This window comes from Chaetodon auriga, chromosome 13, assembly GCF_051107435.1.
Source record: "Chaetodon auriga isolate fChaAug3 chromosome 13, fChaAug3.hap1, whole genome shotgun sequence".
In the NCBI taxonomy this organism is placed as follows: domain Eukaryota; kingdom Metazoa; phylum Chordata; class Actinopteri; order Chaetodontiformes; family Chaetodontidae; genus Chaetodon; species Chaetodon auriga.
Genome location: NC_135086.1, coordinates 22,446,721 through 22,472,298, shown reverse-complemented (window position 1 = coordinate 22,472,298; position 25,578 = coordinate 22,446,721). Strand labels below are relative to the sequence as shown.

The window sequence follows — 25,578 nt, the reverse complement described above, 5'->3', positions numbered from 1 at the left end:
GTTTCAAATGCTCCAGTTACAGATGGGAGCTGTAGATGGAAAAAGTTGATTTTCTGTGTTTACGGAAGTTAAATTAGAATATTTTTAATTCAGCAGTTGCTCTTATCTGTCATGCATCCTCCAACATGCAAAGAAAACTGCGTTCGTCTAAGAAATCAGTATTCTGGGGCAGCAGAATTTCACACAGTTTCCAAAAGCCGTCTCCACAACAAATATCAAGGCAATGTTGGAGGATGTCAAAAAATGACACCCGCAAGGAAACACAGCTACATGTAGTCAGTCTAAAGACAGCAGCTCTAAAGCTATTTAAGGATATAGCAAAAAAAAAAACAAAAAAAAAACAGATTCTCAGAAATCTGGAGGTGATGATTGTGAGGTCATGTCAGGCTGAGGAAGGGCAAGTTTTCGCTCAGTCGTACAAAGTGAAGAAAGCTAGGTGCAAGACAGGTGTGTGTGCTGAATCAAATGACACAGCTCAGTAGACCCTGAATATATGGGGAGGAGCAGAGGGTGTAATAGCAGGTTTGAGGCTAGGTGAAGAAATGAAAGTGAGATGAACTGCTCACAGTTGTGACAGGTCGCTCCAGAGTATCCTGTTCCTGAGCAGTCGCAGGAGAAGGAGCTCCAGGTCTGAGAGCAGCGGCCTCCATGTTCACACAGGTTGGGAAGGCATCTGAAAAAAAAAAAAAGAAAAAACTGATTACTACCAGGAGATCGGTTTCACTATTGATCAACCTTGTCATTACCTTCTCAAATAATCAAATAATCATTTTGTCAGTAGAACATCAGAGGTTTTAAAAAACAACATAAGTGCTTTCTCTGTCTAGGAGGCGATCTGAAACTGAAAAACATTTTTATTTCCGATGATATTAAAGAGAAGAGAGGCAAATGATCACATTTCAAAAGCTGGAACCTGAAAATTGATTATCAAAATAGTTGCAAATAGTTGCTTATTACGCTGACAAATGGAAATATTCTTTCAGCTCTAGTTTACTTCTAATACACTTTAATCTTCGGAGCGGCACAAAACAATCCCAATTCCTTGGCAGCAAAACAAAACATCATACAAGCCTTTTTGCATTTGTATTAGGTACCAATAGAGATACTTCTTTTGTTAGTGTTTGCAAACCTGATCTTTTATTTATCAGGCAAGCAAGACCCCTGCTCACTGTTCTCTTTATTCTTTTGTATGCAATTATGAACAGCCGCTTTGGAACTCACCCAATAGACTAATTTGCTGTTTATTCATGTTTCATTAAAAATCCCAAACAACTGTGAAATGATAGTGTCTCATAGCGTGCCCTTGTCTGAATTTAAAAAGGCTGACACGTTGAGGTGTTTCTCTAAAAATAAAAGCTTTACTGTCACCTTCAGACTAGAATGCCTGTTAATGGGATTTTGACACAATGAGCGCTTCACAGAAATTTCAAACCACACTCTTCTGATTAATAGTCCCTTCCTCAAGCCTCCTTCAGTTTCACATAATTGCCAGCCTTTCGAGCATGCATCTATAATTTCATACACTTTCATCTCTCACCTATTAACTGCAGCGGAGCGGGCCAGCCGCAACAAGGATAAGGTTGCAGCCACTGGTTTAATTACCATCAAGCTATTTTCTGTTGTGTTCATGGGTGCCCTTACAGGTCATAGATTTACAGTAGCCAGCACACCTAACTGCACACTGACCATAAACTGAGTCACAAGGTTTAATCAGACGCAGAGAAAAAGAGATGAAAAAGTTAATTTTCTCTTACTCAGGGGTCGTTAACTGGGCCACATTAAGTGAAATTAAAGTTAACATCAATGCAATGAACATTTGCAAAGCTGAGCACAGCAGCCTCACGTGTCAAGTCCTCACAACAGATTACAGCACAGGATGCTACAAAGACATCAATGTCACACCGAGAAGAAGAAAGCGAGGATGTCACCCACTCACAAATTTCATTTTAGCTCTACAGACGTTTCTTTGTTGCTGTGTGTATGTAGACTGCATAATGCAAGCAGACGCTTGTCTCATTTGTAGGACACATCATAAACTTTGCTATCCTCTTTTTTTTTTACCAAATACATTATACAGAGACTATTAACATTTATCAAATTTTAAGATAAAAAATACATTTAAATGTCAACATTTCACATAAAGTTTTGCTTTAACAGTAAACTTTGAAGTCATTTTTAAGTCAGAGCTTTTTGTTATTGTTTGGTTTGGTGTTCTGACTTATTCACCGTTCCTATCAACCTTGTTTCCAGCAGCAGCAGACAGCTGTTTTCAGCTCTGGTGAACCCACTGTGCACTACCTGCCCAGCACCAATCAACACACAAGCAAAGTTAGCTTCTGTCTGGTGTAGAAAGCAGGAAACACCTGTTTGGGACATTCCACAGGTAAACAGGTTCATTGGTAACAGGTGATAGTATCATGATTGGGTATGAAAGGGGCATCCTGGAAAGACTCAGTCGTTCACAAGCGAGGATGGAAAGAGGTTCACCACTTTGTGAACACATGATTGGATAAAGGATATTACTGCATGGACTCAGGAACACTTTGTAAAACCGTATAAAGGTAAACAACCCCCTACCCCCTCAAAAATGACCAAAAAACCTGCTAATGAAGGTTTAAACTCCTGCCTGTGCTGTAAATATGTGCTTGATGCTTCAGACCTAGCAGCTTGTTGAGTTCTTCTGCTCCCTAGTGGCCAAAAAGTGATCAATATAGCTTTAAGGATTTTTCTTTGTAAGATCAGACTGTCTAGAAATGTCTTTTAAACAATCAGAAAAGTTCACCAGGAGTAATTCACACTGTGAAAAGTATTTTCACCTCAGTTCCCACACCACTTATGCACCCATCCATCAGCACTTGTTTTTTGGCAGAAAAAGAAAAAAAACCCAACACTTTACATGTAAAAGATGTTTTCATTCCAGTTTAGGAGAAGAAAACATCTCATTTCATTGTTCTGTCACATCCTACAGTGCTTCCCTTCACCCACTGACACAACAGACTGGCAGCACTGTTGTGTTTGCATATCCTCTGACAATGGACAATCTGGACCAGAAAGCAGATAGTTTAAAATCTGTCAAAGGAGGAATTCTCCTCGGGGTAAATACAAGTTAAAAAAAAACTTCAGTTTGCATGTTTGTCTTGTTTCTCTAAATGTTCCAAGCCACATGCAGACATTCATTGAGCTCATAGGTCTGCCAATCCTGTTCACAGGGCCCACAGCTGTGCAGGGTAATGAGGGACAGGGATAGGGAGGGATGCCACACAGGCCAGTAGGGAGCAGCTTGTTAGCATAGTCCTCTGCCAGAAAAGGTGTTGCTGAGTTTCTGTTGCAATTTAATTGGATGATTCTGTCAGCGTGTTTGCCTCTATAGGACAAGATGTCAGTGACTTTCAGGCAGCTCTGCAGACAACACACTGCCATCTACAAATTAACAATGTGGGCATGAATAACTCTCTCCTGTCAGCTTGGATAACGTTTTACAGACTTTCACATTTGAAACATTTTGACTGTTGACTGTCAAAGTTTTCTGTAAGATCTCTGTGAGAACTGCCCTCTAATTAATAAAAGTGTAAATCAGAAATTCTAACTACTTTACCTGTCTCTTATATTGCAGGTGTCAAACTGAAGCTCATTATAATTGCCCAGCAACCCTTGCCGTATATGATTGAGATTCATCGGCTGCCTGTTGATGAATATGAGCCGCATGCAGCCCTGGAAGGCCAGAGTCAGGTGCTGACAGTCCATGGTGGGACAGCCTGGATGGAAACACATGATGCCACCTTTAGTTGTAAAGTACAAGCACTATGAAACTTTCAAGAAATCTTCTGTTATAGTGTGTGTAAAAGAGAAAGAATTCATGTATTTCAACACGACTACTAACCTCCAAAATAAAAGTTGCCTCTTGATTCCAGTTGGTCCCACAGTTCAATTGTGGAGGGCGGCTCACTGTCCACAGTCAAAGTGATCTGTAGATTCCTGGCGTCGAGACTCACGGAGTGCCACAGACCATCGTTGACCCTGTGACCTAAAGAAGAACATTTCATGTGAAGGCTTGAAGAGAAATGACAGTTTAGTGGAGAAGGAGATATCCGATATGTCCATTTTCCTGCAGACCTGGAGGCCGTGAGGGTTTTCTGCTGCTGCATTCTGCTTCATCGGAGTGTTACATGGTCATAGTTAGTCTTCTCAGCAGCCACAAACAATGGCCACACAAGAACACGATTTTATTATTCATTTCAGCTGTGTTTGGGATTAGTTAAAGACACACTTTTAATTTTGGAATAGCTGCCAATACTGGCGTCAAACCCCCCGAATTTCCTCTCGGCACTCCCCCCAGACACACGAGACGAGAGACGAGATGAGTCACAGAGCAGCACATTTTATCATTTCGATGAAATTAATGTGAAACTGAGGAGGAATGACTCGAATGTCAGCTTATTCATATCTGTTAATTAGTGTGAACACACACTGTGAAGTGAGTGGTGTAAAGCAACATACACACTGTACTGCACTTCTACGCTGAACACCTCTGAGGGAATCATTGTACTTTTAACTTCACTGCAGTTTTTTGACAGCTATAGTTATTAGTTACTTAATGAATTTAGAGTCTGAAACCTATACTGGGCATAGAAAATATGATGCATTGTTATATAAAATAGTTTGACCTGCTGCAACATTCCCATGTTTATCCCTCAGTAATAATAATAATTAATAAAGAGCGATTTTTGCTTGCAAATTATACACCTTTTGACACTTTTCAGTGAATGTAAATGCTTTTTTAAGATAATACTTTAAAAAAAGGAATGCACAATGCTTATTTGTAGTGGAGTATGTTTTATATCACAGTATTACTACTTTTAGAATACTTTTACAACTTTTTAATGGAACAGAATACTTCCTCCAACACACCTGGACTGTGTGGAAGCTATGTTGGAATAAGGGTCCATTAAGAGTAGGATGTAGTGAATGTACTGTGAGTTGGGATTTTTTTTTAGATGTGAGACACATTTAAAGTACAGACATTAGACAAATTTCCAGTCTGGTTTCTGAATAAAAGGTATGACATTGGCTCAGATATTCTCATTATAAATGGTGCCATAACTCCCCTTCTGCTAAAATAGCAGAAACCTGACCATTTGCTTAACCCAATAATTTGATACCTGGGAATAAAAATCACTTGTAAATCAGTTTAAACCCATTCAGTTGTTCAAAAATCTATTAAAACCCCAAAAAGATGAGCCAACTCAGCTTTATCTGCAAATCATTTCTTTTAAATCACGGTGACAGCTCATCTCAGAGCTGTAGCCTTCAAGAGGACAATGCCACAATGGCAGCTGTGCATGGAAATTACTGATCCACGCCTCCATTCTGACTGAGTTGGACTAAATTAGCATCCAGGCTGTGGTGTGCTGTGGTGTGGGATCTCAGAGGGGACGCGACGGTCATGCAGAGTGCACACTGGGAGTCGCTTTAGTTAGTCTAAAATCAGATCTGTCCAGCCTCTTGGGAAAAGAGAAAATTTCCCTTGCAATCCAATGATGCCTTTCGCTTACAGCACAACCTTTTATCCCAGCAGACTGTGAACGCCATTGGCATTTTTTCTCCACCCCATTGACTGTTTCATGGAATAAGCAGCGCAGCCACAAGGGACTGCTGGTGAGCATCAGTGGGAGTTTCCCTCCCCCCATTCAGCTCATGCGGTATATATCTCACCACCTCCTTGCTGTCCTGCTGCTGGCCAAGCTTGAAGTGTCAGACTCCTATCTAGGACACGGAAAGAATGCTTTTTGTTTCACATCTATGACCTGTGTGACAGTTGCTCAGCTGTTAAGAAAAATAAAACATTTGCCTATTCTACGTCTGTCTGAGACTCCATCGCCGAGCCCCAGTGCTGCCTCCAGGAAATACACAGTTTCATGTGACAATGTCATGTCATTACTGCACCACACTGCAGTGGCAGCTGCCTCAAGTCCTTGACAACCCCAACTGGCAGTAGATGCAGAGTGAGGTGAATGAAACAAAAGTTCATTTCGGATGTTGTTACCCATTGTAGAGAGTTGTGTATCTCCTGCTTTGAGTCAGATGTTTGCTGGTGTGAAAATCAAGCTGGTGCAGATGTTAGCGCAGATCAGTTCTGGGCTGAACAGAGGAAGATACGGATCAATATTCTTTCCACATTAACTCTCTTGTGAGTTTAGCTCAAGTACAGCACTTCATCAAACGGGGACAACTGCATTTCTCCTTAAGCTATTCTGTTGTCTACTTGTCAAACTGAAAAAGATACTGTTTTAAACAATGAGGTGATGTTTCTCAGAAAAAGAAAAGTGAGAAGAACATGATGTTGTGTTTAGAAAAAAATAAAAGCAAAAACTCTGATGAGCTCTGCAGCTCAGAGCTTTGCTGCACTGCGTTTGATACTGAGGTATGTGACACTGTTGTACCACAGAAGGAAGGTGGTCAGAAAGGTGATTGCAATTACAATTAGTCATTTGGCAGACGCTTTTATCCAAAGCGACGTACATATGAATTCACAAACCGACGGCACAGCACTGGGGGCAGTTTTGGGGTCCAGTATCTTGTCCAAGGATACTTCGGCATATGGACTGCTGAGGCCAGGGATCGAACGAGCGACCTCCTGATTGGTGGATGACCACTCTATTTCCTGTGCCACAGCCACCCCAGATGAAAATACTCTACAATCTGTGAATTTAACTGACTTTAATTACGTTTGAAATTAACAACTTCACACTATGCATACAGAAATACACAGATTTTCACAACTGGTGCAGCAATTGTCATGTTACTAATGACTCTAATGATTCTGCAGCTGAAAAAGGGGACTGTTGCACATTATGGCTGCAAATGGCAGCAACAGGTAACTCTTGTATAAACTTCTGCATGACACGCTCATGCTCACTGACCCTGCCTATATTCATGCACCACAGGAACAATAAAGGTTTATTAGAGACAAGTTTTCTCTGCTTGGACCCCAGTGTTTGGTTGTGATTCAGCACATTCATCATAGAAAGATTTGCAGCTGTTTTCAGTATCATGCACACTTTCACATGAGATTAGTGTTAGTGTGGGATCCTAATGAAATTAAGAGATTTACCCCCCATGTCTCTATTTGATGCAGCATATTCACGCAGGATAAATCTGCATTTTACAGACTAGATCCCAGGAATTATCTCTCAGTGTGCTTAAACTGTTCCTGGTCTCTGTGCTGAGGAGCTAGATGAGCCCCCTGGACCAAGATGCTATCAGAGCTCTTGCTCAATAATAATTTCAGCTGTGACCTCCAGAAATCTACCCAAGGAGGAAGGAGTAGGAATCCTAATGAAACTAAGTGGGTAAATAAACATACAAATATATCAAAGTACTGAGAAGTCAATTCATATCAAACTATCAGACTACGTCTTTGTTCTGCAAAATTAATTTGCAGTGAAACTTTTACTTACTCTAATTGTTTGTTATTGCAAACAACAAGACGACTCCAGGTCATTCTCCTCATGTGCTGCAGCTCTAAGGCTGATAGTCCCTGGTGCAGATAGGTAATTTAATGCAGCTTGAGGTAAATTATATAAAAGGGAATATTGTCCCTTAGCTGTGGTTGTCTTCTCCATCTATATTTCCCTGCAGCCCACCATCTGCTCAAAGTCTGGCTTCCCCAAACAATCATGGTTATCTCTATTATCTTTGCTAAGCAATCCCATACAGAGGATTGAATGATATTTTTCTCAAAGTAATTCCGAGAAAATAAACGTTTTCGAGTTTACTGAGGACAAAATAAAAGTAAGTTGGATGACAAGACTTTGTCTCAGTAGAGTGAAGCACACAAACAAGCAGCCAGATGGAGCTGGTGCAGTCCATATTGCCATGAGGGCGTTTTGGGGTCACGATGCTCATGTGGATGTGTGTGTCTCAAGTTCCCCACAAGCAAGATGAAAACAAATGCTCCAGTGTAGACATCTAGAAGGTCAAGTTTAAGGTCAGATTTAGGATAAGGACTACATTACAGCCCAGATGTGTTTGAGCTGTGCTTCCATTGCCGGATTGCTTCTCTTTTTTTTTCCCTCACAAGCATTTTTAATTAATGCAGAGACTGAAGTCAGCGGTTCACTTAAAGGGGCCCTGTGGAGTTTTCTTGTAAACAAACAAAAGTTATGTTTACATTCTGTGTTACTATCTAAAATGAACAGTGTAAGTCTTTGAGCTTTAAGAAATGTGTTGAATGCATTTCCTTCCTTATAAAACATTTTCCAAGCTGATCTGCGGTATTTTAAAGCCAGCATTGTTAACATGCATGCATCTTCTTCTTCCAGGCCTTTGTTGGTGCACTGCTGCATATCTTAGTGTGTTATCACCACCTATAGATCAATGGAATAGTGTGAATTCATTATTAGGACTGTGTATTGCGTCACACATGTCGTTGCATGTGCGTCCTCATGTGCATGTGTTCATCGCACTTCATCAAGGACACTCTTTAATATTTCAAATGTAAATTTTGAAGAAATCCACTGTTTTCTGTTTAATGGCCTATATGTGAATGAAATTGCTTGCGTGGTTTAAATCTGATCCAAACTGATCCATGGAGATTACCAAATCCAATTAGAGTGTACATAATATGTACAAATGTTTGATTATCATAATAATGATCAAATTATCATTATCAAAATAATTACTCACTGCATACCCTTTTTTTATTTTTATTTTTTGTTACTATAGGGCTAATGTTTGAATTCTGTCTGTGAGAGTGCATGAAGTCAGGGGTGGTCCTCACTAACATGGTTATCGTCTGTATGTTTTCATGTGTGTTTCTTAAATGTGTGTAAGTGGCCTGTGGACTCACCAGCAGAGACCTCTGATTTCTGTCGTCCTGAGCTGTGGAGGGTCAGGCACAGCCGGCTGTTGCTTATCTGCAGCTCCATTCTCTGGGGCTCTGGGTTCAGCTGCACAGAGAGCAGCAGCCCGTCTGGGTTCCACGTCCTGAACTGGAAGCGAACAGAGAACCCCCCTGTGGCAGATGCTGCTGACGGAAGCGACAGGAAGCTGCTGCTGGAGCTCAGAAAGGTGCAAGCCACCAGCTGGGGCTGCGAACACGAGAAGGTCACATTGCCCTGCGGGACGACAAACCCAAGGACAGAGATTTACATGCGTCCTCAACTACATGTTAGCGTAAGCTGGTGTCAAGGGAAATTCATTGTGATACGTCTGGAAATAAATGTCGATATGCACAAAAAGGCAGCAGATGGTTAAAGAACCATGAGGAAAACTTTGACTTTAAATGTAACCTTTAACCAGTTAAACTGAATTATTTGTCACCAGCTATCAATTAACCATAAGCAGGAACTTATATCACCTAAATGAAAATATCACTTCATAAAAATGATACGAAGGGGCTGCCACATTGTGTGTGCGATGAAAATGTAACCAATTTCAATGAAAAAAGACAATATGCTGTTTTGTTTCTTGTCAAGAGTTAAATGAGAATATTGATAGCAACTTATATCTGTCACATCATAAGTGTTATCCAAGATGATTTGCTTGGCTTAGCATAAAAGCTGGCAACAAGGTGAACAAATAGATTAGCCTAGCCCCAAGGTAACAAATTCAGCCCTCCAGCACCTCTGAAGCTCATTAATTGACAGGTTACATCTCAAACAACATCTGACATGTTCGAGAGCTTTTCAGCTGCTGGTTGACAGAGCCAGGTTAGCTGTCTCCAGTCTTTATGCTAAGCTCAATCAGTAAGTCAATCGGATGTTCGGTGTAGCTTCTTATTTAACATCCAGTTGTGAGAGTGGTATTAAGCTTCTTATCTAACTTTTGGCATGAAATAATAAGAGTAAGAACATGCATATTTCAATTTCAATTTTCCATTTCTTGTCACTTAGCACTTCCGTGTAAACTTAGGACCAATTTTCGCCGCGAGAGTGATGACGCCCACCCGGCTCAGAGGCCGTCTAAACTCCAAAGTAAGCAGAAACAGCTCGATCCGAGATAAATGCATGAAATTCTTTTGCTCCAAACCAATAGGGCAGAGACATCAAATAAAAAACAGTTACATTTACATTTCAGTTTAATTCTGCACAGTGCAGAGGTTGTGTTAGGCACATCTAAACACACACTGGTTGTGTCTGCTAAGGTCAGAGTCCCATCAGCCCCGGTGCCTGCAGGGCAGCAGAGAGCAATCACAGCTCTTTGACTCTCGATGTGATTCCTTCCCATCAACCTCAGGGAGATAGCCCCATTGAAATTCCATTACAGCTTCCATCATGACAGTCTCTCTCCACCTCTCTGCTTCTGTTGTCAGTAAAGGCCTTTTAACGCAGCAATCAGACCTTAAAGGCAGAGGATGTCTCAGATGAGAAGTGGCTTGTGGCTCTTTGGCCGACCAATCTGATTTGTGCGGGAGGCTGACTCTCCAAATGAATCCATTCACACACTTGGACTTAATGATATAGTAGTTAGGATCACAATGGGTGTCATGATTGTTTTCACATTATTCACTCCTTCCAATTTCTGACCAGAATGCCTTAAATCTCACTAATCAAATATTATCACGAATCAGCTGAGAGGAAAATGTGAAACCTCACAGCGAGGAGAAATAGAATCAAATCATCAGTTTGAACCACACGAGCAGCATGGCCGTGAGAATGGAAACAATCTACTGGTCGTCAGTGTAATATTATAGTCCAGACACAAACATCTCACTGAGTATTGGATGTCATGTCAGGACATCTGGGACACATTCATTTCCCACCTGGATGAATTATAACAACTTTCATGATCAGCTGACTTTAAGTGATCTAGCGCCATCATGAGGTCAAAACTTGAATTTGGCCAACACTTTGGTTAACTGTATCACAAAAGACCTACAAATTGATCAACTTGTGTACTTTGTGTTTAATGCTGGTTAGCCGATGATAACATGCTAAACAAAGAAGCCAAACACGGACAACATTAAACATCAGCACCACGTTAGCACGCCAACGTTAGCATTTAGCTCAAAGCACGGCTGTGCCTAAGTACAGCCTCACAGAACTGCTAACATGGGACACTTGTCAGTATCAGTCTTTTTGTGCTGAGTCATGAAAGAAAATTTACTGAATGTTTCTACAGCCTGTGTTTTATTTTTGTATTGTCTTGGTCAGTCTTCCTATAATTCACTAGTGGAGCCAAAACATGTTGACATTGAAAATCGAACATGCAGTATGACAGACTATTGTGAAATGTATGCAGTAGGACAAAGTAGCACCAGGAAAAGCTTCCGCAATAATATAAAGGTCATGTAGCAGAACTGGTCTGTAGCTGACCCTCTTCTCCTCTCTTTGCTCAGGAGAAGTGTAGTGATAAAACAATGAGACTTTTAAGAGTTACTGACCATCTGGAAGGTTCACAGAAAGGTGTGAACCCAGGCAGAGACAGGATGTCTGGTTTAGAGACCTCTTCTCACACCCTTTCAGGGCAACAAGAGTCACTGATAACACTTTTACTTCTAATTTACATCTGGTCAAGACGTTCTCATGGAGGTGCTAACTCTTTCTTGATAGCCCATGGGAGTTAAGGACAATAAAACTGCCTGGATGGACGAATGCCATGTCTCAAAGGAATCTTCAAACCAGATAATGCTGATGGGTTGTAAATTAAATATTCCTGAAGCAAACTGTTCTGTATGTCTGTGTGCCTTTTTGCTTAACCTACCAAATTAACCAAATCTCAATGTTTGATTTAACCGTAGACGTTATTACATTGCTAAGCTCGTGATCTGTACAATAACAATGCTTTCCTGGTGTTTCTAACTTACAGGATGACGAAACTGTGAATTTAACTATTTCAAAGGTTTTCTCTGAGTTTCTACCATGTACCCATACTGCCATCTAGAGGTTCATAGCGGTTAGGTTGAATGTGCTTAGCGGGAGACATTTATTAATACGTAACTATAATAGCGATAATCATTTCGGCAAATATAGTCTGCCCTTCTTTATTCCTTCATCATATTAAAGTTGTTATACCCTTAGTCATCATGTTTATTGGGACTAGTATTAGAAAATGTTACCATGTTCATTGTTTAATGTTGTCGTTATTCATAAGAATTGTCTAACGCATGTAGTGAACACGCATGTTGTTGTTGTAGTGCCATTGAAAATTGATCATTTAAAATATATTCGATTGACCATAGTGAGAAGCAGATGAGCCCTCGTATGAATCATTAATTAATTCTCGCTCTGTGAAATGAAATCACGTTGCGTGTCTGCGAACTATCCCACATGCGTGACGTCCTGTTGATTAGACACGCCCTGGAGCGATGATAAAGTTAGCCGCGTGCAACGGACGCCAGTTTTTGTTTTGTCTTTCTTCTTCTTCTTGTCTCGTTTTTCTTTCGTCTCGTTTTGTCTTAGTTTGTGTTAAGTTCTGTTCTTTAGTTTTCAAGTATTTTTCCGCTCCGTCATTTTCTCAGTCTTTTTGTTGCTGCTCACAACTACACAGAGCGGCCTGATTTAATTCTGCAGAAAACGCACTTTTCTAATTTTCGTGAAACTTTCATCTTTGCTCGCCACGCCAAGCCGCACAATTCCTATTTTTGTTGTTAAAGTCTAGTCACGTTATAATGATTTTGAAGACATTTTCGACCGGCCATCGAAGAGTTTCTCAATCTTATTATTAGTAATCAAAAGCCTTGCCAAACGGCCAACAACTAACTGACCGCACCGAAGACCTGTAGCCTGCTGCTAACCCGCTGGTCCGGGTTAAAAAAAACCATCGGAAGCCGTTCCTCGTCTGTAACTGACAACGAAGACCCTCAGCTCCCGAGACATCCCTGTCCAGCACCGGCTCTCAACAGTGGTTCGCTTGATTCGCCTGGCAGACGGCTGTGCAGATCAGAGTGACGGACCACGGCGCGGAGCCTCTTCGTGTCAGTTCGGAGCAGACATCTAGGAACGTCGCTGACAAAGTAGGCATATTTAAGCGGTCTTGAATAAGAGTTGGTCCGTGAGGTTGAGATATTGTCAATTTGTTTAAATTCTCTAAATTGTTCATTCAACAAATTAACTTCATATTCGCGTCCCCATTTCCCTTTAAAAACCTACTTCTCACTATCGCCAAACTCATTTTACCATTCTCTTGCCATAAGTTCCTCTGTGCAGTGTTTGTGTTAATCTACCTCATCCATATAATCTATCGTATTATTCACGATTCATATTCATTTTATTATTGTGTTTAATAAATAATCTTTTGCATACAAGTCGTTGTCAGACGGTGTCCTTTTGAGCTGGATATAAGCAATCCCTGTACTGAGAGTTCACGCCTTAGATTATCAGACTGATCTACTGTTGGTTCATTCGTTCACTACATCAGCATTACAAGATATGATATACAAATCCTTCTTAGCTGAGGAAGGTTGGTGCCCTTAGTAATATTAACGAATGTAACATTAATTTAGAGGTAATTCCCCTACAGTCATTTACAGACAAGCAACAGCTTGAAACCTGCACTATTCCTTTATGTAAAGGCTTCATTCATTCATGTACTGCTGGCTTTTTTATTTCACTCTCAATCACTGTATTCATATAATATATACTCTACATACTTGCCTGAAGTGAGCTGGCTTCCTGAGTCATTTGAACAAAACCTCTCATTAGCGACAGGAGATGTATATGAACGTACAGTCAACTCACATTTATTGCAAAAGGAAAAAAGCTGAAGATGAAGACAGGATAACGATAACTACAACAGGGTAACGAGCCGAAACACAGCAAAAAAATCCACAATGGACTACCTCAAGAGGCACAAGCTGAAGGTTTTCACATGGCCCTCACCGTCCCCCATCCACAATCTGTGGATAGACCTCAGAGGAGCAGTGCAGGCAAGATGGACAAGAGTCTCACAGAACTAGAAGCTTTTACAGGAAGAATGCGCAAAAATCCCCCAAATAAGAACTGAAAGACTGTTAGCATGCGACTGTATACTGTGCGTGTGTATGTGTGTGTGTGCGCGCGCGTATACTGTATTTATGCAATATATATATATATATACACTGTTTCACTTGTCTCCTTTTAGTATGCTCTCCCACTTTCTCTCTTTAAATATCATTAAATCCATTTCCAGTTTCTCTGCTGTGTAAGATGGCTTTCAAATGGCAAAGTGCTTTCTCACATCTCTGCGCTTTTAAAGGCAGTAAATCTATTCTTGGAAGAAAAGCACAAGGACTGTACCGAGCTCCAGGAAGTCATTTGGACTGACTCAACCTGGATCTGTGGGGGAAGTTGAAGATTTTTCCTGAACTGGCACAAAGGACATTCATCTTTATTAGCAATAGAGCCAACAAACAGGCTGATATATAGGCTGACATTGGCTTATCACACATATATCTGTGTATATGTCGCTGTTAAGTATAAAGACACTGTCACATTGAAATGTGTCACTATTAGTTTAGTTTATTTTCATTTTAAATGTCTAGCTCAGTACATTTCTTGGTGATTAGTAATCAAATTTAATATTATCCTTTAAGTTAAAACTGAAGGACACATCATCAGAAGGAAGATCCAACACATTTGACAGTACATGTGCACTGCCTGAAAACCAGAAAACTCTAAACTTACCACGCTGTGTATCTGTGGTTTTCGTCTCTTGGCCAGGTCTATAATATTGATTCCATTGTAGTAGAGGTTTTCCATGCAGCCGTGGAAGTTCTTCCTCAAAAAGGTGCCAGGTTTACCAGGCAGTGGGATGCCTCCAAAACTCAGCTTTGATGAAAGGAAAGCAGAAGAGAACGACCCCTTAGCACTAGATGCAGAGATTGACCCAAAATAGTAATATAATAAAATATATAATGGTGAAAAATGTATCTTTATCAATGGCATTTTCATTAAAAAACATATAAAATGAAATTCACATTCTGTTCAGTACTTTACTGTACCATCAAAACTGCATATTCTTCTCAACAGTTAGTGCATGAACATCTGAGCCGGTGATTCAGCAAGTGGGAAAACACCACCCACTCACTGTATCCACACTGTACAATGACTGTATGGATACAGTATGTGTGCTTCAGGTCTGGGGCTGTTTTTCATGGTTTGGTGCACGTCCTTTTGTTCCAACAAAGGGAAATCTTAATGCTACAGCAGTTTGGGGAAGACCTCCTTTCTCAATGTGACAAAGCCCCCATTCACTAAAAAATGGTCCTTAAAGAGACAGTTTTGCAATTTTGGTGTGCAAGAACTTGGCCGGCTTGCGCAGAGCCCTGTCCTCAACCCTATCTAACACCTTTGGGATGAACTGGAACTCTGACTGTGAGCCAGACCTTATCAGCCATCATCAGTGTTGCTGCTCTTGTGTCTGAATGGGAACAAATGCCTGCAACCAGGTTCCAAAATCATTCTGAAGGCCCTCCCGGAGGAGTGGAGGCAGTTACAGCAACAGATTAACGTCCATTTTGGGATAACAATAACAATCATTGCATCTTGGTATAATGTTTGGGGATCCACATACATCTGGTCAATCCAGGAGTAATTTCAACATTGGCTGCAATTGTGCAAATTTGCTCTTTTATTGACCTTTAGCTAAGCCCCGTCCCCTTAGTTACCACTGCTACGCCTGTCAAGCTTTGCATGCTCACATAGTATGATTTTGGAAATGCTAAAAAGGTGCTATCTTTTAAACTCTTCACAGAGAATCGCTCTTAGCGCCCCATGCATACCGCTCCTGTTGAGAAATCCAAGGCTTGACAGGCCTGCTGTGCCTCATTAAGGTTGCCAACAACTGTGATTGGATAATTGCTGTCCTAGGGAGGGGTTTAGTGCATAATCCATGAATGGGTCTCTAAATTACTGCAAGAGGGCATATCTCATAATCTCTTTTGCAAGAATATGGTTTGGAACTGGGATAAAAAAGAAGTATGTGATGTTTTTGGAGACTGACGATCCTCTTGGCAGTCTGCTATTCCTTTGAGAAAACAAAAATAACTCTCTGCTACTTTTCTGGTTCTTTCTTCGCTGTCATTCATTACAGAGATGTAATTTCAAAACATTCTCCTTCCCCAGGGCTTGCATACACTAGACTCTATTTAACATGGTACTCTACGGCTTATTACTAACTCCACTTTTCATCACCGTGTTAGTAATGATAGGGTTGTCTGGCCCTCACTGGATAAATTATAGACATACTCGTATTTACAAGGCTGTTCTTGATATATCACCTGCAATTTATGTTACTCAATCATTGCATGAACTCACCTCATAGTCCACCTCCAGTGAATGTCCTTCTCCTTTGGTTTGGAAGTGCTGTGTGTGGGAGTCCACGGTGAGGTTAACCTGCTTGTTGAAGCGCTCTATATGAACAGAGTGCCAGTGCTGGTCATCCAGCAGGCTGCCCACAGTGACGGCAACACGACTGCTGCTGAACCTCAGCCTGCTATCATCTGGAGAAACACAAAGGAAACAGCACACTGAGCAGCTTTTCCTCTTCAATAGTACGCCCAGAAATGTGTGAGGGCGGATAGGCAGCGCTCAAAAACATGAACACACACAATTAGTGTGTCCTCCATTCACCCAGGTGATGTGTGCTGGCATGTACTGTTTAAATAGTAGTACAGTTAATAACCCTGCCATCAGAAAAATAAGCAATTCTCATTCTCATTATCAAATAATTGTTGAAATCATTAATCAAGTATAAAAAATGTCAAAACAGTTGCACTTTTCTTATGATCTCTTAACAGTGTTGGGAATCGAATGCCTTTGCTTGGAAAACAGCAGTCTGGCTTTTAAGACTAAATAAATTTGGTCTTGGTATGTTGTGAGAAAACTCATTACTAGTTGGAAATGAGGTGATAACCACCACACTGCTGTGATACATCCCAGTCATGGAAACATCCACCTCAAAATAAACATTAAGGGCTTCATGCCTTCTCAATCTGGCACAGATTTTCAAAATCACCACGAAGACACACTTTTCTCTGAGACAATATTCTTGTAAACATAAAAAATGGAATTTTGAGGGAGAGTTCTGGAAAGCACCTAAGTTGAGATAGAGGTCCAGTCTGCCTCGGTGAAGCTCCAGGGTGATGTAGTCTCCTCTCTGGCCCTCTCCATGCAGTAAAACACCCTCGGCCTGATGGCTCTTGAACCGCAGAGAGATCACGTCCTTCACCGTTGACATGGACTTCTGGTTAAACCGATACAGCAAGGAGCTTCTGCCGTCAAAATCTGCCACATATGACTCTACAAGACAATCAGAATAACTCAAGAATCAGTACTGAACACTGGATTTCCAGTGAATTCTAAGAAAATGGTCTGCATGCTTGCACTGTTTTTAGAAAGTAATTAATACAGTGTCATGTTTTGAAGAACTGCTTTCACAATTAAGTCCACATCATTTTGGATTAATATTCTAACTTCCATCAGACTGGACTGAAAACATTATATGTGTAATTGCTTTTAAGAAGTTTGCACTGTACACGATTTTTCAGCAGTCTCCTGTTCGTCAATCTATATTTTGACATTAAATATTAACAAAGTTTTGCATGTTAAAGGCTTAAATTTGGATTTGTTTTAAAATCAATTACAATAATATTGGCCAGTTTAGGGTATAAAGATGACACACTTAGATTATAGCTCTTGAAAATACTCTTTACTTTTGTCAAAACTAATCTCAAATCTGTGGGATTTAATGTGGCAAAAGAGAAATGGAAGAAAAATGAGACATCTCTCTGAGCAATTGTACTAATAAGAGGAACAACAAGAAGAAATGATAAAGCACATGACTGCAACCCTTTCAGTGGCTTCCTGTTGTGATAAGTCGGGGTGGGTGATCCCACAATAATTGTTTTGGACATGCCATTTGATTTAAAGCAGAACGTAGCCTCTGGCTGCAGTAATTAAATTCAGTGCAATACAAAATTATTCATTAAGCACCAGTATCAAAGCAATCAAACGATTAAAAATGGAATTGGTAACAGTCGGCACAGTCTTTGCACAGTGAAGTCAATAACAAATAACTGCTCGGGTCAACCAGTCTGTCGTGAGACGTGCAGCTCACTGTTTGAAAGTGGTCTGACTTTGTGCTGTCACACTGCAGCAGTGCTGGGAGCCCGGCTGTTAAACAGTAATCTGAGGGAGAAAGGAAAGGAGGACCGTACTCAGTCAAATTGCTCTACTCATGGCACAAAAACCAGCCACCTGTCCAAATGGAGAGAATCTCAATCTATATTACAATCGGCCTGTTTCACTCTCCTCATTTATATGCAATAGATTTCAGGCAGTCCTGAAGAATACATCTGAGATCAGTGAATAGTATGGGGGCATTCTCAGTGTCACCTCTATATCATCCTGCTTCAGAGGGACACTCCTGTATAGATTACAGTCTGTAATGCCGCAGAATGAGCTGCATAGCATGTAACCTGCCTGTGTCTCTTTCTCCGTCTGATTTGGCAGATTAATGGCATCTGTAACGTACGTCATTCATCAGTAATTCATCTCTTCAGTAGGTTCTATACGTAGGCAGATGCATGAATCCAAAAATAGACTGACCAAAGCAGGAAGAAGGAGGCGGTATTAGTTTTATACCTGCTTATCCAACATTAATACACTTCACTCCTGTGTGGTGGTTGGACATCATAAAACTGACCACTGTGGGATATTCTGACTGTGTTTCACAGTGCATTAATTCACTGGCTCATCTAGTTAGCGCTGCTTCACAATGCGTGGGAGAGTTGTGTCAGTGAATCCCCATTATATGGATTTTATAGAGGACTGCTCAGGATATAAATGTTACTGTGTGTCTGAACAGCATTTCTTTTATCAGCTGCGTAGTCACAGAGGTCTCATTTGTTCACTACAGAAGTATGGAATCTGTTAACTATGAAGCCATTTTAATAGATTTGTTTATGATTCAGTACTTTATGCAAATTACTCCCAAATAATAATTGAACCGTGTTATTTTGAGAATAAAAAAAATGAATGAAAAATGATTTCATTATCTTGAGTTAATTCACTTAACGTTACTTAGTGTTAAGCGTTAAAGGGAACACACACTGGTGGCGTGTGATGTGCATTAAAACACTTGCCGCTGCTGTTTTCTACATGAGCCCACACAGCAGCGGCGTCTTGGTTTGCATCCTCACGGGCTGATAATCCAAGAACTAGCAATTTTCAGAGTTGGCCCACTCCTTTGTCATCGTTACTGTGCCGGCTACATATGGAAGCAAATAAGGGTCATTAATATCTTGAGCTTGTGGTGTTAAAAAATAATTTCTCAGCCCGCAGCTGTTTATCACTTTTGGTGCCCATGCAAAAAAAAAAAAAAAAAATGGTATACACTTATCTGAATGTGTGGATTTGTTTGTGAATGTGCAACTGTGTTTTACAGCTGTAGGAATATTTTGTGCATGTGTGAAAAGTTTTCGTGCACACAGGTGTAATTTGTACATGCACAGAATGTTTTTGTAGCTGTAGAAATATTTTGTGGATGAGGGATTAAAATTTTTGCAGGATTATTTTGAACAAAGGTTTCACAAAGACTGAGAGGCAGACACACAAATGTCCCATCTGTGCACCTGACACTGAAGTATACAAGCTACAAACTACGAGTTACAAGCATGAATTTTGACAATGTTTTTAGCCAATTAGCATGTTGTCCACACATGCTAATTGGCTAGTCTGCTCAGCTAATTGGCTAGTTTTGTAAGATCATGGTAAAAGCTCGTAGCTTGTACCTTGTAGCTAGTGTCACATACAACGATAGGCAATTTGTGTGTCCACCTCTCAGACTTTCTGAAACCTCATTATCCAAAATATTCTTGCACAAACTTTAATCCCACATCCACAAAATTTTTCTAGAGCTACAAAACTTTGTACACATTATTTGGTTTTTGGTTGTTTTAGTTCACTTTTTACAAATTTACAAATTCAGATAAATGCACACAACCTTTTTCACATGCACACAAAAGGTGATTTACAACTGCAGGCTGAGAAATCATTTGCTAACACCGTTTCACGAGCTTAAAATATTAACAAGGGTTTATTTGCTTCCATAGTTACATGGAAAATGTAACTAAACTTTTTCTGTCGTGGCATGTCGCCCTGAGATAATGAGGCATTTATTTCAGGAAGACATTTCATTGAGACAAGGAGATAATTAAGTTATGATGATGAAGAGTATTCGAAATTATGAATTTGGCATTAATTGTCTCACATGTGTTGTAATACTGTCATCTTTAAAGGCATCAGGATTACTATCAGCAATGTACTGAACAAAGCTGCACTGGACATGTTTTTACATTATCCGTATCCACTTTGTGTGTTTGTGGATCACTGTAGTTGTTACTAATCATTCTCTACTTAGCAGCAGCATCTATTTAGAAAATCCTCTCACTGCTTCTGTTTGTAGCAGCTACAGAAAATCATAAAATAACAGTTATAAAATAGCTGTTATCTAAACCAGCACAGACCTGTCAGAGGAAGAACAAAAAGAGCCTCAAAGAGCATAAAAATTCCAAAACGAAAGTCACATTCCCTTTCACTGTGACAAGATGATGCGGATTTTAATTGTACCAACATTTTTCCAACCGCTGAAAGCCACAGCCACAGCATCACCAGATGTTGCAACATTTGTCTTAATCTGCTGGCTTAGTGGATCTAATCTTCTAAGTTTTATTCTGGAAGTGCTGAATGTGAAATCGCTGCAGATATATGTTGCACACCCTGGCTGTCGTGTTTGTGATTCATCATTTCACTGCTGTCTGGAGTATCAAACAGCGTGTTAAAACCAAGTCAAGAGAAAATAGTCCTCATTACTCTCCATCAGGAGCGGAGCACCAAAGCCGGGTGTACAAATGATCAAATCCTTCTAGGTGGTGTAACTACAGATGTTTGATGTGGAGACTGAGTGCTTTCAGAGTGTGGTATTCAGTCCACGGTGTGTGTTACTCACTGTAGGAGCAGCCGTACACCTCTACTCTGAGGCCCATCCAGCCACTGGGGTTCCAGTCACGAGGGACAAAACGCAGGAAACGTGTCCTCACTGGGTGGGACAACTTGTTCTGGACAACAGCCTCCGAATTCATATTTCCAACAAATCTCTGCAGGAGCACAGAGGGACAAAGAGTGCGGTTATGGTGGCAGCATGAAAGTGATGTAAAGCAAGTGACCAAGGCTCCACTGAGAAACAACAAATGGCCTCAGATAGTAAGCGAGTAGTAATATTTTTTTCATCCGGGAGTAGAACAGTCTGGGTTTTTTTTTAGCTGAACACTTGAAATATAAGCAGAATAAAAATCTAAATCCTTGAACAGCACAGACAACAGCAAAGTGCTGACAAAGCAAAGCCAAGGGCAATGTCTTCTTCCTATCCTTGAACATACTACTTGATGTAAAGTGATAAGAATCATTGTGTGGTGTAGAAATATGAGAATATCCGTTCAAACAGGTCCATGTGAGGAAAAATCACCACTGAGGCAGCCAGAGGCAGAATAAGGCCTCTCATATTGTGTTTTCACCCTGCAGAGCTAAAAACAAAGACCTCGGAGGACAACGGTGAGATGGCATTGCTCTTTTTCTTTTCCACCCCTCTCCTGCTTTCAGTTTGCACCAGACAAAGCCAGGGGACATAAACAAGAGAGGGAGAGAGGGAGATGGAGACAGAGAGGAGACAAACAACCTCTCCTCTTAAATGACTGATTACCAGCTTCTTCATAACAAATTCTAGGCAGGTGACATATCAAATCAATAAGTAATCGGACTATAAAGAACTGAAAATATAGATCAGTGACAGTGGAGCTCCGGGGTTTTGTGAATAGTTCAACACAGACAGACGAGGCCAATAATTCAACTTTCCACAACAACAGGAACACAATGACCACCGGCACAAATGACCGCCCAGTGCTTTTAGGACACTGCAAAGCAGACGTGGCGTTGAATGCATCAGGATGCTGCCTCTTGGTAGATAATCAAGGCAACTGTGCGACTGTTAAGGTTGTTATTGTGATTTATGCCACCGCTTTCCCATTTTGAGCCATTTCCTGAGTGGAGCCTTGTGGCTGAATCTTAACTCACGCACAAGCCAGGCTTATTTACACATGCAGAGTAATTCACGTCTGCACAGGAGGGATTAACAAATGGCACTGGGGCTTAAACATTTGGTCAAAGCAAATGTATTACTTTAGCACTGCAAACAGCTTTTAGACCAAATGAAATAAGAGAACCACATTGGCCAAGACATGCATATTTCACAACAGTTGAGTTTTCTAAATGCTTTCAGCCAAAAAATCTAATGCATTCGCTCGTGTTTTATTGGGAATCAGGCTGATGAAAACTTGCCGCTGTGCTTGTCATACACGGCTCTTGCCATGACCTTATTATTGTCAGGCTTTTGTGTGAGACACACTGCAGTGGAAGACTATTTGATTGCTCTGCATTAAAAAGCTGTAAATCCCCTGAAACGCGATTTCAAATTCTCAGCATTATTTTATAACATATTCATATAAAGTGTTCATGACTAGAGTGGCAACAATCAAAATTAATATTCAACATAAAGCTCAGCTTAGTCATTATTTGTTGGTGAAAAACTTGGCTGATCCCCTCCATCAGGACTGTGTGGGTGTGGTTGGACTGGTCTGACTGACACTGCTGGCAACATAAGCAAACAGGCCACTGTCATGCAGTGGGATCCAAATGTTGCTGAACTCTGATTGGTTAATAGACGACATCAGCTTTTTGCAAAAATGACAAGAACAGGAATACAAAAATCCATCAGGTGAAACAACCAAACTGTGTTGAGCATAGTAAGAAAGTGAGCACTTTACAGGGAAAAAAAACTTCTCTTCCCTCAGGTCAGAATCAATATATACACACATATATATTATATATATATATATGTTCAGTGTATATGCAGGTATATATTTGTTATACAACTCCTGAAACTCTGCTTCTTAATTTTTTCATAATTATTAACCCTGTCTTTCCACTTGACTCTCAGCTGAACGTCTGGAAAATCTAATGAACCCAATTAACTCTGACACAGGCTGCAGTGCTGCCATCCTAACTATCCATTAGCTAACAAAACCCAGACACATCATGATGAGTCATTAGTATTCAAGAGTAATACCAACACCGCTGAGGCTGTCCTGAGCTATGACGTATGTTTTTTTTTCCACTTTGGAAAAACTTGCTACTGAACATCCTGTGTGTTCCAGCTGGGAGATGAAGTAAAGTCTCTGAATAAAGGGCCTGAGGGTACAGAAGATTTTCCAGAGGTCCAGAGGACCGAGTTCAGTCCTTATCCACATAAACAGTCCTAACCCCACAGTGACTTCATTATTTCTATTTATGTTTCTGTCACTGTGTAACAGTCTCTCTCCTCATTCATTAAGACTCTTTACTCTTCCTCTCCAGTGATGAGTTCCCTTGAGTCAGTTTTCCTTTCTGTTGCGTACAGCGCAGGCACATAGGTTTATTTTAATCAGTTCACTGGGGGATAAATCCTGCTGCCAGCGATGAAGACGATAGAATATGTCCAAAAAGGTCACTGGCCAGTTAAACAGCCTACGGGAACTCACAGTGAAGAGACAGCTACGGGGGCATGACCTTGCCATGAGTGAAAATACTTCAGCAATCCCTGATCACCAGTCAGTCAGTGAGAAGTCCTCAGACCAGGATCAACAAGGCCTTTGCTGTTTCTTCAATATCTTATTTAACAGAGGGTCTTAAATATTTCTGTTCAACAAAAAAAATCTGTACTTTACCTAATGAGTTCAATTTTGGGTTCAGTGAGATGAAGGAATTTTGTACTGCCAAGGTTTTTCTCCGATGTAAAACAAGAGTCTGCAGCCATGCTAGCAGCCCTGTGAGGCTGTATTTGTGCACAATGATGCTTTGAGCTAAATGTTAACATCAACATGGCAGCTGTCACAACTGCTGTCCAGGGTGCTGATTCTGAGCCGTGCTGGGTATTCCATGACATTCGCACCAGTGGCTCAGTCCTGCTAGCTGAGAGGAAGGGCTCGCAGTCTGCCTGCTTTCACCTGTTCATCTTGCAACATGCAGACTTATTTAGTTAGTCTCCTTTTCTATTCTGCTAACAGCTTTTCTTTTTCTGTGTTGAATTCAGCAAAGAAATATAGAGATTTTCTTATGTCTGAAATTAGAGGTGGTGTGTTTTCTGCGCTTGGGTCCGGTCCGTTCCTGGACAACATTACAGGCGACATTTTCACACAGTCTGGACATAGATATTTCAGTAACAGACAGACATCGCCATCCCGTGAAGAAATGAAAACAGGAGCAGAAAATTACTCTGATGAAACACAAATTATCACTCAAGCAAACATATTTGAATCCTTGTTATATCCCCATCTACCTGAAGAGTTTACAACCATGAAAATCAGTGTTTAAATTTCCCCCTTAAGGATCGATTCACAGGCAAATTAAAAAAAGAGATTTTCAAATAAGGCTTGCTTTTCAAGGATAATGAAGGTAACATAGACCTGATGCATTCCTTGCACAGACGTAAGTTATTTTCATTATAATTAGCTTATTATGAGCTTGTAGAGGAGTGTCTTCCTGTTGTTGCACATGCTCCTCTTGTGAAACAGGCTTTGCTCAGAACAGGCTCTTTGCAGGTACAGTGATGTCAGTTCGGCTGTTACTGAGGTAAGAAAAAACAAACAAGCAAGTGAATCATTGCAGAGACAAAGTTAAACAAAAGGAGAAACTGCGTAAACTTTTCAATGTTTGCACTGAAAGAAAAGGTTGGATGGATTTATGTTTTACTAAATGTCAAAGTCTATACGTGATTTTATTTACATTTTCGGCATCTTTAATTGTTTTTGAGTGTTTTAATCCCTGCTGGTGGAGCTTAAGAATGAAGATGTCACTGGGTCAGTAATTCCTGCCAAACACATGGATGCAGAGCAAGATATGTCCATAGATACTGTCCAGCCTGCCATAAAATTTAGTTTGGAGATCAGTGCTCCTCACAGGGAGGCTGCAATTGATTTTGGTGATTCTTTGACTTCTCTCGAATCATTATCAGGTAGAATTAAACAACATCCCTAAAACTGTATAGTGTATGCCCAGCTTCATTGATCATCTGTATATATGTGTGTGTGTGTGTGTGTGTGTGTGTGTGTGTGTGTGTGTGTGTTTGTTTATTTATTTGTTACTAGAAGGATTTTCAATACCATTCGTCTTAAAACCTTGCAGCACTTGGAGATGCCAGAAGGATGGTCGATCTTTAGCTCAGCTTGGTACACAGCTAATTCTTCTATGGATCTAATTTGGCTCGGCATTAGCTCAGAGTGGCTGAGCTATAGCTAGCAGCCATATCAACAGCTGCTGCTCTCTCATTAGTCCCCCTGAGTTCAGTTTCTGGCAGCGAGCCGTTACCTTTGAGCTTCACTTGTTAAAATGCCAGACGGATGTGAGTTACTATCAGCAAGGTCTTGGTGAAAGCGTTAGTCAGTCAGCTTGGGTGTGAGTTTCATTAGAGATTGCAGACTAATTGGCTGCCATTCTTCCTGCAACATCTTTAAGTCTGAGCTCCCATGAACACCAAAGAAGAATGAGGAGGCATGTGGTTTCAATTGTC

The 25,578-nt window shown here is 40.6% G+C and overlaps 1 protein-coding gene across 1 annotated transcript in view; it reads right to left on the bottom strand.

Moving 5' to 3' along the window:
* Positions 1 to 25,578, bottom strand: part of LOC143330292 (contactin-associated protein-like 5) — an 80,764-nt gene that overhangs the window by 35,680 nt on the left and 19,506 nt on the right. Inside the window, exons 4-11 of the mRNA XM_076746743.1 lie at positions 20,929 to 21,076; positions 17,016 to 17,219; positions 16,236 to 16,420; positions 14,604 to 14,747; positions 8,849 to 9,116; positions 3,881 to 4,024; positions 3,596 to 3,755; positions 567 to 673 (exon numbers count right to left, since the gene is read on the bottom strand). Of these exons, the coding sequence (XP_076602858.1) occupies positions 567 to 673; positions 3,596 to 3,755; positions 3,881 to 4,024; positions 8,849 to 9,116; positions 14,604 to 14,747; positions 16,236 to 16,420; positions 17,016 to 17,219; positions 20,929 to 21,076 (1,360 nt within the window). The remainder of the gene's footprint in view (positions 1 to 566; positions 674 to 3,595; positions 3,756 to 3,880; positions 4,025 to 8,848; positions 9,117 to 14,603; positions 14,748 to 16,235; positions 16,421 to 17,015; positions 17,220 to 20,928; positions 21,077 to 25,578) is intronic.